At 37.5% G+C, this 14316-nt stretch overlaps 4 protein-coding genes, 1 long non-coding RNA gene and 3 other non-coding genes across 8 annotated transcripts; 6 read left to right on the forward strand and 2 right to left on the reverse strand.

Annotated features, from left to right (window-relative positions):
• The first annotated feature begins 3 nt into the window (after positions 1 to 3).
• Positions 4 to 2142, forward strand: LOC126624074 (60S ribosomal protein L32-1-like). The gene is made up of 4 exons (XM_050293084.1): positions 4 to 130; positions 283 to 385; positions 1567 to 1748; positions 1836 to 2142. The coding sequence occupies exons 2-4, from the start codon at positions 296 to 298 to the stop codon at positions 1963 to 1965; spliced, it is 402 nt and encodes a 133-aa protein (XP_050149041.1). The 5' UTR covers positions 4 to 130; positions 283 to 295; the 3' UTR covers positions 1966 to 2142.
• On the forward strand, positions 392 to 1566 carry LOC126624075 (uncharacterized). Its single transcript, XR_007623981.1, has 2 exons — positions 392 to 887; positions 932 to 1566. It is a non-coding gene; the product is annotated as an uncharacterized LOC126624075 (long non-coding RNA).
• On the forward strand, positions 474 to 559 carry LOC126624888 (small nucleolar RNA U31b). Its single transcript, XR_007624262.1, has one exon. It is a non-coding gene; the product is annotated as a small nucleolar RNA U31b (small nucleolar RNA).
• Positions 984 to 1061, forward strand: LOC126624878 (small nucleolar RNA Z195/SNORD33/SNORD32 family). Its single transcript, XR_007624253.1, has one exon. It is a non-coding gene; the product is annotated as a small nucleolar RNA Z195/SNORD33/SNORD32 family (small nucleolar RNA).
• LOC126624880 (small nucleolar RNA Z196/R39/R59 family) lies at positions 1157 to 1239 on the forward strand. Its single transcript, XR_007624254.1, has one exon. It is a non-coding gene; the product is annotated as a small nucleolar RNA Z196/R39/R59 family (small nucleolar RNA).
• Positions 2143 to 2984: 842 nt separating the features above from the next.
• On the reverse strand, positions 2985 to 5036 carry LOC126624073 (pentatricopeptide repeat-containing protein At5g46460, mitochondrial). Its single transcript, XM_050293083.1, is given in 2 exon segments — positions 2985 to 3148; positions 3150 to 5036. Coding segments are annotated over 2 exon segments (1872 nt in total). The 5' UTR covers positions 4901 to 5036; the 3' UTR covers positions 2985 to 3027.
• A 686-nt stretch (positions 5037 to 5722) lies between these two features.
• Positions 5723 to 6747, forward strand: LOC126623671 (membrane protein PM19L-like). The gene is made up of 4 exons (XM_050292624.1): positions 5723 to 5928; positions 6050 to 6269; positions 6375 to 6420; positions 6497 to 6747. The coding sequence occupies exons 1-4, from the start codon at positions 5802 to 5804 to the stop codon at positions 6581 to 6583; spliced, it is 480 nt and encodes a 159-aa protein (XP_050148581.1). The 5' UTR covers positions 5723 to 5801; the 3' UTR covers positions 6584 to 6747.
• Positions 6748 to 6969: 222 nt separating this feature from the next.
• Positions 6970 to 10240, reverse strand: LOC126623670 (uncharacterized). The gene is made up of 4 exons (XM_050292623.1): positions 9832 to 10240; positions 8763 to 9403; positions 8559 to 8657; positions 6970 to 7399 (listed from the first exon to the last, which is right to left on the reverse strand). The coding sequence occupies exons 1-3, from the start codon at positions 9920 to 9922 to the stop codon at positions 8565 to 8567; spliced, it is 825 nt and encodes a 274-aa protein (XP_050148580.1). The 5' UTR covers positions 9923 to 10240; the 3' UTR covers positions 6970 to 7399; positions 8559 to 8564.
• Between the last annotated feature and the right edge of the window lie 4076 nt (positions 10241 to 14316).

A 14316-nucleotide genomic window follows, 5' to 3' on the forward strand; every position in this document is an offset into this window, starting at 1 on the left:
AACCAAATTTTAGTCCACCCCCGAAATCACAAAACCCTAGCAATCCCAATCTCTCCCACTCTTCGCTTATAAAACCAACGTCCCCAGCTACAATCCGCAGCTCGCCGGCTCAGCAAAAACCCTATACACTGTAAGCCTCTCTCTCTCCTCTCTCTCTCTCTCTCTCTCTCTCCCCCGCCGCTTTCTCCTAGGAGTTCAGATCTGTTCTATGTATCTAAATCGATTATATTAGGGTTCCGCTAATACAATTCCAATCTATTGTATGGATGTTTGGATTTGCAGGAGGTAAGTGAATATGGCGGTGCCGTTGCTGAAGAAGTCGATCGTGAAGAAGCGGGTCAAGCACTTCAAGAGGCCCCAGAGCGACCGCAAGGCCTCCGTCAAGGTATAATACCAAAATCCTTCATCTGCCATTTTTTTCTGATTTTTTTTTTTTTGAATTTTCGTTTTGTTTTAGTGTCGATTTATCTGGAGAAAATGATGATACTGTTGTCGCCCCAGTCTTACTTGCATTTTACAATGGATGCAAGATGGTGATAGACATACTTATATCTGATTCCATTCCCATATATTGAACTAGGTAATTAGTTTGTTTGTATAGATTTATATAACCGTTTGATTGGGTGTTTTTTTTGTTAAATTTCGTTGAAAACGTATGGAACAATTGTTTTTCGTGTTGTCGAAGCGGTACAAGATACCAGTTCGTTATTTGAACTTGGTTTTTGATGGATATGAGGATAGCTATTTCGCCGCGTCTTACTTGCATCTTAAGATGCAATGTGGTGAATTAGTGATTGACTATCTGATCTTTTTTAGCAATAAAAATTTGGGTTTTTACCTTTTGATTGGTCAATTTGTGGGCTATCTACGGAATTTGCTTCAGTCTTGTTCACAAGTTTACTGGTTTGTTCGAAGGGGTTTTAATTTTAAGCGATATGCAACAAGAATTTGTTCGAAAGGGTTTTAATATGAAGCGAAATGCAACAAGAAGTGATGATTTGTACCCATCTATTCTGCAATTTGAATGATGAATACTTACATGCACTACCATCTGATCTTCGTTGCATTTCCATTTTCATTTACCACTTTTAGTAATTTGTTTTGTTTTCTTAAGAGTATTAACTCTTCTTTTTTTTTTTCTGTTTGGAAGTAAGTCTGCAATCCGTGATGCAAATATTTAACGCTAATGACATCCTGTGATTATTTAGTTAAAATCACCATCTTTCGACTGAGATTGCAGTTTGAACAGTTAGTTTATACATTGGGATTGCTCCGGTTGCTATGTGGTTGTGTGTGAATATGCATTGGTGTTGTATCTTTTAGGAGTCGTTTGCCTATGGTATCTGATGTCCAGATTTATTATCTGTGGCTGGACATTTCGTTAAACAAGGCGTACATAGAAGTTTACAGGTCTTTGCGACACAGTTAGCTTTGATTCTCAACAGCTTTCTGTTACTTTAACCCTGCAAACATTCATTTTCCTACTTTGTTTATTTATCGGACCTTATCATGTCCTTGTTTTGAATGGCTCGGACTAAACATGTTAATAAACTTTTGGTTTGACAGCCCAGCTGGAGAAGACCAAAGGGTATTGATTCTCGTGTTAGAAGAAAGTTCAAGGGATGTGTTCTCATGCCCAACATTGGTTATGGGTCAGACAAGAAGACTCGCCATTATCTTCCCAATCATTTCAAGAAGTTCGTTGTGCACAACGTCAAAGAGCTTGAACTGCTGATGATGCACAACAGGTAAACCGAGGACCTTTGTTTTGTCTCTGTAAGTTCCGATTTAGTTTTCACATAACATTTCTAACTTGCATTGTCTTTCTCAATCAGGACCTACTGCGCTGAGATTGCACACAATGTTTCCACAAGGAAGAGGAAAGAAATTGTTGAGAGAGCCGCGCAGCTTGATGTTGTTGTCACGAACAAGCTGGCCAGGTTGCGCAGCCAGGAAGATGAATGAGCTCGTCTCTAACCTACATTTTGTAGTGAGCATTATTTTTTGGCACAATGATGAGTTGTAATCTTGATACTTTAAACACCGAGCGTCGGATTTTTATCTGTTACAATGTGAGCTATTGAACATGGGGTTTTATTTTTGATCGTGATTCTGTTATGTTAGAACCATGTTCATTTCAAATCCTGTACCTTCGTATTTCATTTTGTTACCAGGGTTGCCGTACGAATTACAAATAAAGTTGCCATGGACGATCCCAAATAGATTTACAAATTCATCTCCAAGAGACGTAGATCTGCAAATTCGTCTTCAACGCCGGGCGATTCACTCATCTTCCACTCCACTTCTCTCTCTTTCGCTTCCATTTCCTCTTTCATTACTTGCAAATCAAGCAACCCAACCCTGCTCCTCTCTATCATCGAATCCAGCATTTCAATTTCCGCAAGCAGTTGAGAAACCCCCTTCCCGCTTTTATAGTCATCTCCTCTCTCGGGCATTACATCGAACACCTTCACTTCAATACGAGCTTCCAGTTCTTCCGACTTGTTGAAGTCTGGCATCCGCGTAATTTTCTTCGTCTTCTTCGGGAACCAAATTGAAGTCTTTGGTTTCGATTTCAGAAGCTGCCTCAGTGCGGTGGTTCTCCGCCGCATGATGATCGGCGCTGTCGATGGTAGGGCGGCTCGCCATTGATGATCTCCGCTACGAGAACTCGATTTGGTAGTAGTGCGGTCAGATTCAGGCAGAGTCCATTATATAAAGAACTCTCAAAACGGTGCCGTTGGCATCTCAAAGCAAATTTCAATTTTGCTATTTATTTCTCCTTTTTTTTTCTTTGGCCCCTCCGATTGTACCATTTCTTTATTTCTCCATTGAATAAAGTTAAAAGGAACAAAAACACCCTCAATTTTTGTCAAATCATTTTGGCCTATTGTTTATTAAATTAATTGTATTTTTGTCATTTTGGTCATTATCCAAGATTTTTCATGAAACGACCCAAATGATTGATGATGAACAAACTCATGGACCAAAAATGAGAAATTATATAAATTCCAGAGACCATTTTAGCTAAAAAAACTTCTTTTTCAGCCTTAGTATCATGCAAAAGGCAAATCTTTGATCGAAAATGTAACCAACTTCCTTCGATCTTCCTTCTAACCAACCCAGTTTCTGATAAATTTGCTCACTAAGTAACCCAACTGTAACCAGGTTGTTTTACAGTTCTCGACTGTTTCATCTTCTCTCGAATTCTCGAGACGTCGCTCCATCTATTTGCAGAAGCATATAAATTTGACAGTAAAACATAAGCAGCGCTGCAATGCGGGTCAAGATCTTCAATGCGTTTTGCAGCTCTTTCAGCCACGTCGAAATTGCAATGCATCGTGCAAGCGCCAAGTAAAGTTAGCCATACCGTCTTGTTCGCTTGCACGGGCATGTTCTTAATCAGCTCCTCTGCTTCTTCCAACTCACCGCATCGAGCTAAGACATCCACCATACATGCGTAGTGCTCAAGTTTCACCTCGACAGACTTCCGCTGCGAGAAGTATTCGAAAAAGCGTCTTGCTTTCTGTAACATCCCCGAATGGCTGCACGCAGAAAGGAGCCCCGTGAATGTGATTTCATCTGGCTCTACTCCAGCACGTATCATTTGGTTAAAGAGTGTCAAAGCCCACATGCCACAACCGTGTTGCGCACATCCGACTATGGTTGAGTTCCATGACACAATGTTCTTATCACCGATTCTCTTAAATATAGCAACTCCATCATTTATGCTTCCACATTTTGTATACAAGACGATGAGTGAATTACCGACAAAGACATCAGTTTCAAAACCTAGCTTAACCGCTGATGTTTGAATCTCCTTGCCCCGATCAAGATCTGCTAATCCGCAACACGAATTCAAAGCACTAGTGAAAGAAGACTGATTAGGAAGGACGCCCGATTTCAGCATGTTCCTGAAAACCCTCAACGCATCTTCGTGTTGACAGTTCAAACCACATCCTGTCAAAAGAGCCGTCCATACTACAACATTCTTATGCAAGCTCTCGTTGAAAACGCTGTACGAATTCTCCATTTGCTTGCAGTTTGCATAGAGTGTAATAAATGAAGCAGCTACAAACTCATCGAAGCAGTACCCTAACTTGACAATCTGACCATGAATCTGAACACCTAAATCTAAACGCAACAAATTTGCAGAAGCTGTCACCACACACACAAGTGTTGTCAAAGTGGGCTGCACACCAGAACCCATCATCTCTCGAAAAAATTGCAAAGCTTCATCCGTCCTCCCAATTCTGTCAAGCCCCCCAATCATCGAAGTCCATGAAATCACATTCTTACAATGCATCACTCCAAACAACTTCTCAGCATCTTCCACTCTTCCATTACTGAAGTATCCATGAATCATCGAATTCCAAACCGCCACATCCCTCACAGGCATCTCGCGAAACAACCGCTCTGCCATCTCAACATCACCAAACTGCAAGAATCCATTCATAATCGTCGTCCACGAAACAACACTCTTTCCAGGCATTCCATCAAAAAGCTCCTTAGCCTTGCTCAAATCCCCACAATCCAAACACCCTTTGATCATCGAATTCCAAGAGACTGCATCCTTCTCAGGCATTTCGTAGAACAGTTTGAGGGCATTGTCGAGCCTGCGCATTCGCGCATACCCCGTGATCATCACGGTGTACAAATCAACGCTGGGAAAAGGGATTTCATTGAAAACTCGGCGAGCTTGGTCTAGATTTTGGTTCTTTAGGTGATCAGAAAGCAGTGATTTGTAAGATGGGGCGGTCAATTTGGTGTAATTCATCAAACCCACCAAGCATTCGGAGAGTTTCGGAAAACTTTTGTGTAAATTGGAGCGTGAAAGGGAGAGTGAAAGTGGAAACTGTGAGGCTCCGAGGCTTTGAAAAATGGCGGGAAATCTTTGCATGACCGTTAATCGGTAACGGTGCAGAAAACGAACGTGCTGCGGAAGACAGACTGGTTGGGTGGTTTACACTAAAAGGCTAAAACGCACCGTCTTGTACGCGTCCAAAGTTTCTTGCCCTTCACATATGACTTCAGCAAACTATTTTAATCCCAATGCACTTTGAATAAATTAGAAGAGTATTAAACGTAAAAATAAATACGAGCGTGTAGAAGGAGAAAAATAGTGCAAAATCATTTTATTATAAGTTTTTTCTGTTAATAAGTAAAATAAATTTGAATTTTATCGAACTCTTATTGCACTAGACAATAACAATTGATCGGTGCAATATTTTTTTCTCTAGTTTGATTCTTGAAGTTCTCACTAACTTAACCGTAGTCAGGGAGGTTTCATTCTTATTGTTCTTGTGGATTAGGACATCTGTCTGGCATAGTGTGTTTGCTTCTTTGCACCCGAGTTTGAATTCTCTTTGTAGTTTAGAGCAGTTTAAACCATCGTTTGCATTAAAAAAAATAAATGAGTCAGGAAGGTAACGCTACGTAAACAAAAAATAATAATATATGTGTCCAACTTGATAAGAATACCACTTTCTTTTAATCTCTTAGGAAGAATTGAATGGCACAAAGCCTAGAAAAAGAATGTACCCCAAAAAGAAGACTTAAAAATGTGAGCCAAGTAAGAATGTGGACATTTTTTGCTTGGTTTGCCTTGATCATCAAGCATCTACCTCCTTTACAGCCCCACACATTTAGGGACCAACACCCTCAGCAAGAAAAGAACCAAAACCTTCTTCCAAGTTCCATTCCATTCCATATATATAATAAGATCACCTCTTTCTGCTTTAACACATGCAACAACAAGTACAAATCCTTTCTGCATTCCAACAGCTTTTGATCCTACAGAAATGGCCAGCCAGCAGTTAAAACCCGTTGCCGGTCTGCTTTTGGTTCTCAATTTATGCATGTATGTCATCGTTTTGGGCATTGGAAGCTGGGCCATCAACAGAGCAATCGACCACGGTTTCATTATTGGTAAACGCTCTTAACTGCTTGAGCTACAACCCCTTGTCTCGGTGTCTCTCTTTCTTGTTTTACACTTTTTGTAGTATATGATTTCTTCTATGTATGCTAATGCTGAGTGAGACTTCTGTAGGTCCTGATATTCATCTCCCGGCACATTTTTCCCCCATATACTTCCCCATGGGAAATGCCGCGACCGGGTTCTTTGTGACATTCGCTCTGCTCGCTGGAGTTGTTGGCGCAGCTTCAGCTATTTCCGGTATCAATCATCTTCGATCTTGGACCTCTGAGAGCTTGCCGTCTGCAGCCACAGCTGCTACCATTGCCTGGACCCTCACCGTACTTGCCATGGGGTACTTATAAGTCATTGCCATCCATAATAACAGATGCATAGTTGCATACAATTGTTTGAACTACTTTTTCTCTGTATTAACTGGCTGTTAACCTAATTCGTGTAGCTTCGGTTGCAAGGAGATCCAGCTTCGGATCAGAAATTCCCGCTTGGTAAGATGAAAATTTTATGTTTTGACAAAAATGGTTATCGAACGAATCCTAAAATACTCATTCAATTTCTTTGCAGAGAACAATGGAGGCCTTCTTGATCATCCTTACCGCGACGCAGCTTCTGTATTTAGCAGTCATTCATGCCGTCGCATCGAGGAGATGATCTTTTAGAGTAGAACAACTTTTGTGTTTGTGTGTAGCGTCTGAATTCTTGTGTGTTAATTTATTTTTTTTCACTTTTCACTTTGAATAAACCTAGCCATGGTTATGGTATCAATAGTGTGATATAATTGGATTGGATTGAATACATAATGTTTTCAACACTCATCTTATGAATTACGCTCTCAACGCTGGAATTTTTATAGCATGACGTCCAACGCCTTCATCTGGTGTTACTATCCATCCATCACGACTGGTAAATAGAAGATTTTCAACTCCAATCAATAAGATATGTAAAACGGCTATGAATGCAAACAAGTACAAGAGCGCAACATGCCAAATAAGCAACAAAATTGATGGAGAGAAAAACCATCAATCAAACACTTTCACTTTTTGAGCAATATGCTAATATATAAATTACGGGAAGCGGGATTCAAACTTGGCTACAACAATCAAGTGAAGACTGATTGAGAAGAAGTTGCAAATTTATGTCACACCACTGGCCTACCAATGCAAAAAAGGAAGTAAAAACAACAGAGAGAACTAGTCTGCAAAATTAACAAGAAAGAAAGGTTGTAAAAGCAGGAGATATAAAGCTGCCTACTATTCCCAACACCATCACCACCACAAATCTTAAATTGGTTTTTATCTGATCGGGTTCTTGCCCGGTGTTCTTTAGGAGACAAAAATACAAGTTCAAATATCGAAATATCATAAAATTCTCTGAACGTTCTTGATTCTTCACTTCCATAAGCTTCATGAGTCCACTGAAACCCGTCATGCTCGTTTTTTGGTTACAAAACCGCTTCATCCGTTGTTTCTGCATCACAAGAAACCTTGAAAAAGTCAACCAAGATGCAGTTTAAAAGGTAGCACAAAATCGAACGGTAACATCAGTCAATTCCATAGAAAATTGTTATGCAGGAAGGCCATGCTTATATCTCAATGCTGACATATAGTTGAGCAATAATCTATAGCTCAGCACCTAAAACTCAGCAACGTTCTCAGAATATGAGACAATTTAAGCAGGTTCGGATCAAATCGGAAAATACCTGACTCTTGAAAAGATCACATTCAGATAGCACGCTTCATAGATAAGGTAAAACAGAAATGCCTAATAAATTCTCCTTTAGGTGAGCCAGCAGCTATCTAACCACTCCTAAACGACAAAATATGAGACCCTGTTCTTTTAATCTCAAGTACAATCTCTATCAACCTTTACAATCGGCATAAGGGACTGTGGACATCAAGATATGAGTTCTTGAACATTTGGAATTCCGGCTTCCATCTAATTTCTTCTCCACGAGGACAGCTGAAAGTCTGAAAGTACTGCTTTAGGTCTCCTTTGGGAAAAAGCCTCAACAATTTCTTCTCCATTCTTATCTTTAGAAAAAAAAATACTTAAATCCAGGCACTATGTATTGTTATAACTTTACTCTTCTTCTCACTGCTTTACTACTCAACACTTGTATAGCGTGACAATCCTACTCGATTGATAACTAAATTTCCTTTTAACTCCGTAGGATAACACATTATGCAAAACATTAAACGTAATTCTCCATCCACTATTTACATTCCATAGGCAACATGATAAACATTATAAAACCCTTCATATGAGAAAATCGTAACCGAGGCCTTTCGTGGCAATATAGTGACTAGGGTGGATATCTCGTATACGAAAGCTAGCAGTTCGCCCTACCTCCTCCAGGGACACTTCCAGTTTTTTGTTACTATTTTTAACTAGAACTGCTATCCATATTCTATAAAAGCATAAATCAGACACCTAGAGACCTCAGTCAGTAAAGATCAAGAATTCAAAATTTCGTAATTAGAAATCACCACTTAAACAATTATGGCATCGCTGTTACATCATAAACACTTCTGACTACCTCACTGACCCAGTCTGCTCATTTGCATTGACAAATATATAGAGACAAAAGGCAAGACATGTTATTTGAACTCGATAGAAAAATCCCAACCTGAACTCATCTACCGGAGCCTGTTATCACATCCAGAATTCCACAGCAGCTAAGCCAAGATGCTTTTTGCGCCATGGGTGGGGCCGGAGCTACTAGAGGCTGCATAATTCCAGGCAAAGAAATTGCATTTAGTTATGGAAAAAAAAAAAAAAAGAAGAAGATATAACATCAAACTTTCAATGAAGAAAAAACTGTGGCCAATACCTGCTTTTCAGAATATTCTGGAACCTCAGTATCTTTGATGGGTTCAGCATCATTACTAACTTGGGCCAGAGAAGTACCTAATGATGGCAATGCTTTACTCTCATTTTCTTTAGACGCAGATTCCACCACACTCGAAGATGCCTTGGCAGTATCATTCAGTAATGGCAATGATTTATCCTTAGTTTTCTTTGATACAGGATCCCCAATAGGCAGTGATGTCTCTGTACCATTCTCTAACCCCGCATTTACTACATCATTGGAGATCGCTGCACTTTCATCTAGCGTACTTTCTGTGACAGAAACCTCATGCTTAACAGAATCAACAGAAGGGGCACTCTCTGTAGTAGCTGAACTTGTAGTCTTCCCGGCTGGTACATCTTCATTATGAATTTTTTCCTCCGGAACTGATGCATAGGTATCCTCCTTTCGCCTTCTATTGACAACCCGAGACTCTTCATCTGAACTACTACTGCTAGAGCTTCTATCGTCTCCGTTAGATGATCCCTTTCCAGACTTAGCATCCTCAATAACCACATCTTTGCTCCCAGAATCGTCTTTCAGTTCCCTCTCAATTCCAACTTTATGAACAGCCCCCTCATCCCTAGGCACTCCGTTATCTTGGGAGTTCACATCATTACTTCCTAACATGGTTCAATTCAATCACAAGACTTTCAATCAAAATCATGCAAAGCTTAAGACTTCAATAAACACCCATTAAGCCAATTCAAAACCTAAAAGTGTCAAAGACTCAAAATTCAAAACTGTCATTAGTGGGGCATTAGAGTACGAAATGAGAGATTCACTAACTAGCATGCAACCACAATTTGTACACCCAGAATAAAGCTAAACACATCACATCCGCAAATACCCCCAACCCATATGGGGGAAAATGAAACAAAATCAAAGCTTCTTGATTCTTCCCAACCAACCCAAACCAAAAACAAGAAACTGGTAAAAACCCAATTACCCAAATCGATAAAATAACAAGAAAATTTAACTGAAAAGGGTTCGGAAACAATCGAGTGAGAGATGGGTAAGTGCGGGATTGATGAACGGACAAAGAAAGCACCTTGAGGAGGAGGAGGATTGGATATGCCGTTGTGGGTTTCCTGCTCCTTCTTTTTCTTGGCAGCTTTTCGCTTCTTGGCACCTGATGGCATGATTACAGGCTCTCTCTCTCCTCCTTGTGGGGATTGTACAGCAGGAATGGGGTCTCTCTCTCTCCTCTCGGACGGCGAGACAGATCTTCGTATTATTCAATCGAATTCAAAACCCCCGATAGTCTTCTCCTTCTGTCTCTCTCTAAAAGGTAATTATGTGGGACTCTGTTTTGGTGGCGAGGATCTATAACTGGATATTTTTTAAAATATAATAAAAATTAAAACTTGAAATTGGTAAGAAATAAGGAGAAGAGGATTGGGATTTCCCAAGAAAATTTTCAGGCAATGATCCTCTCTCCCTCCATATATAGATTTGTGTGAAGATTCTATGTGTTTTGGTTGTGCTAGTTTATATAAAAATTGGAGACTTATGTCCGAGTCATCCGGCAACAGTGGCGGAGTCAGTAATTTATAATTATAACTATGAAATCATAAAATAGAAGCTTCCAAAAATTGATCATACTTTTTTATATAAAATTGCCTATATATATATATATATTGCAAAAAATTAATTCCATAACAATAAGCCCATGTTGAGAAAAAAATACTAATATGATATGATTGAGAGTTCCGTGATACAACCAAGTGCGATGAAGGGTATCTGACCTAACTTAAACACCGGATAAGTTTTGATAAGAGATATGACTGGGTGAGGAAGGCATTTGCGTGTTTGATAAGTCTTCATCATGTTTGATAAGTCTTCAGCTTGTTTGAGAATTAGCATGTTATAACTTTTTTTAAAAAAAAAACATAACACAAACAACGCAATTTTTGTTTGTTTCAATTTAAAGATATTGATTAAAGTTCTCCTTGTTTCATTTGTCTTAGTTAGTATAGGGCTCAAACGACATTTCAAATAGGGAATTTTATATTTATTGTGGTCAGCAGTAGCCAATGCCCCCATATTGGCTTTGTTATTGGCCGAGAGAAGCTTACTTACAATTTGAATGTCATTGTGCCAATATTTAAAAAAATAACGAATTAGCATGAGAAAAAATTAAATTTTACCATAAACATAATTGATTTGAGATAATGTTACAAATAGCGTTTGGAGGTAAGTCCTAGATTATATATCATGGGTTATAATTTAGTGCCAAGTGTCATTTTATTAGTGGGTTCTTGATGTCGATATGTGAATGTTTGAATTTGGAACGTTCACGAGGAGTGGGAAAAAAAAGTTGGGGATGGGCCCTAGAGATTAGGGAGTGGGTCTTTTTTTGGGGAATGTGGCTTAAAATAATTGGGTGCAGGTGTGCGGTATGCAATTTTTGCGTGTCTTTTTGTTTTTCATTTTGGTTCCAAGCGCTAAGACTAAGATATAGTTATGTTAGACTTTGCACGACCAGCTAAAGATAAGGATTTGGCCTTCCAAGAGGCAAGTTTACTTTGCACCTTTTCAACAATTTCCCTGTAAGTACTCTTGGTAATTCTGGAATGGCGCATGGTCGTGTAACTCGTAATTGTAGTGTTTGTATCATATATGTTATCTTATTTGCCTAACAAATAATCTGATAATAATTCAATTTATTAAAAGGTTGTATTATTTTATGTCGGATTAATGGGTCGAAATTTCTATACTTAATGTATAAATCTGGAAAACGATATATTATTTGTACTTAACGGATGACTCGATATTGCCTCGAATAGTTAACGGATTCTTAAAGAATGATTCGATAACGATCCGAATTATTAACGAATTGATCTGAAATATGTTATTTTCGTATTATTTTGTATCGAGTTAACAAGTCTTGCAAAAAAAATCAGTCAAAAATCATGTATCATGTTTTAATTTTGTGTTATGGGACTAATGATTTTTTCTTGGGGTTTTTGGGTTATGTTTTTTTGGTTGAGTGGACATAATAATATGAATCCGGGGTGCATGTGATTCTCTGTGAATCTGTGACTACCATTATTATTTTATGGTTGGAAGTAATGTTTGGCTTTATTATGATGTGATTTGAAAATTTTGATATTGTGCTACATCTTTCAGCAGCAAAGCCGAATTTTTCACAGAAAAAAAGTGAATATATATATATATATATTTTTTTTTTGGTAATTCGAGAAAAATTTATCTAAATTAATTTTAAACTATGAAAATGGGATTTGAATAAAAAGGACGAGCACACTGATCTAACAACTTAATTAAGTCAAAAGGTATGCACCCACCTTCTTATGCAACGATCTAATATCATATGTTGTCAACAAGACATGCACATATAAAGAAATTAAAACCATTGACTTTTACAAGAAAAATGAAAGTAAGTGAAAGAGTAGGTTGTGAAGTTTCATATTCTAAGTTCGTTGAACATATGCAAGAACATAATCGTTGTAATTGTCGTATTATCATGTAATGTTATTCTATTATTTTGTTGTAAATGTATAATATAATATTGATTTGTTAAGTTTTGAATAATCAATAACAATTCTCTTTAAAAATATCAATCATTTTAGATAATTGTATTATACGTGCAACTTAATAACACCTCGTACGTTCTAATCTTTAACATGTATATATAAACGAAATAACTAGATATTATTGCGATAATGTTTTATCTCACTTTGTCGAGAAATGTTGCAAACTCCAATACCCCACTCACAAATAAAAGAGAAAAATATCAAAGAAAAAGAAGAAGAAGGAAAACGAGTGATGCTTGAGAAAGTGTCTACTTAAACAATAATTTGTAAATTACATAATGTGTCGGTTAATTATTGGATTTTCTCTTTAAACCACTAAAGAAGGAAACCAACCATTAATCATCACATCACGTGATCTACAAAATATAATATAAAGAGATGACATCCCTAATATGTTCTCAATTAATGGTCGGATTTTTTCTTTAAATTATTAAAAAAAATTCAATCATAAACTGCTGCATCCCGTTGTTTACAAAAAATAATCTAAAAATCTATGTGGATAACTCTCGTAAAGTGAGGAGGCATACTACTGCGTCTTCTCACCCACATCACACTCAAAAGTGATTCAACATCCTTGACTTGTCTGATATGATTATTTATTTTATAATATAATATTTTAAACAGGTGTTTAAAGTTTAATGTGGACAACGATAATATTAATAATACCCAATTTGACAACATAACATTCAAGATTAATGATTAAGACGTTGGACGATGCCACTTAAACCTTTCATTATGAATACTGATTAAGTCGGGATCTGTCGGCAGACCCAATTCTAATAAACATGCTTGTATTGATAAGGGTTTCGTAAGCAAATTTGGATTAAACTAGTTAGTTCCGACATCGTATTTTTTGAACTCATATTTTGAATCTTTCTGTATAGCAGATTAAAGGAAAAAAAATTTGAAATGTTATACAAATTTTTACATTTTTTTCAATTTGTCATTTTATCTTAACTGCATTAAGTTTTCCAAATTAGTAACTTGTCTTCAAGGTTATTTCAGACATTTCAACATCTCATTCCCCTTCAAATAAGTTGCCTTTGACAACCCTTCAAATAAGTTGCCTTTGACAAAAAAAAAATCTAAGGTTCCTGAAAAAATATAAGAAAGGGTTGACCTAGTGTACGATGATCTGAGGGTTTTTCGTTTGAAAAAGGAGAACGACCTGCATTCACTTCTCTGTGTTTTGGAGTGAACATGGCTAAAAAATATAGTCATTGAGGACCCTTCAATCTATGGTAGTGTTGGATGATAAACTTTATATTGAAATATCCTAAATAATCCTAAACACAAATCATGTGACTTATTTTATATGCAAAACATAACGGAGTTAGAGTGAGATGACAAATTAATGATTTCGGAAAATTAGTACGACAAATCGCTTCAAAATTTTAGTTCATAGGACAAATTGAAAAAAATGTATAACTTCATATGACATTTTAAAAACAATTTCCTAGTTTAAAATATAATTTTTCTGTAAGTAGTCAATTTCCTTATTAAATAAGACATTTCTCTTCAACTATCTGCGTTTCAAGTTCAACTTATCTCTTCTCATTCTTTAATATAAACCAACAAACATAAAAGTTTCATTGACCATGCTCAAAGAATTAGATGGACATTGAACCAGGATCATCTCCTGAGCAATTCCCTAGGGATCCTAGGGATCCTGCAATTATGTCCGTTCATCGTATATCGTGTGGTTAGAAATAATTTAAAATTTAAATTTTAAAATTCAAATATGTATAGTACCTAACGAAAACTGACCGCAAGATATAAAATGAACGGACAAGATTGGAGATCCCTAGGATTCCTAGGAAATTGGTCAAGAGAGGATCCTGGTTCATGGACATTATAGAGACCAAAGATCCAATGTAAGTCCACTGTTTAGGCCCATGATCAAGATCTTCCAATCAACTCCATCCGACGGTCAAGAGCCTAAGAAAATCATACACCTCACCACCACAGAAACATTTCCC

Source organism: Malus sylvestris, chromosome 5 (assembly GCF_916048215.2).
Source record: "Malus sylvestris chromosome 5, drMalSylv7.2, whole genome shotgun sequence".
In the NCBI taxonomy this organism is placed as follows: Eukaryota; Viridiplantae; Streptophyta; class Magnoliopsida; order Rosales; family Rosaceae; genus Malus; species Malus sylvestris.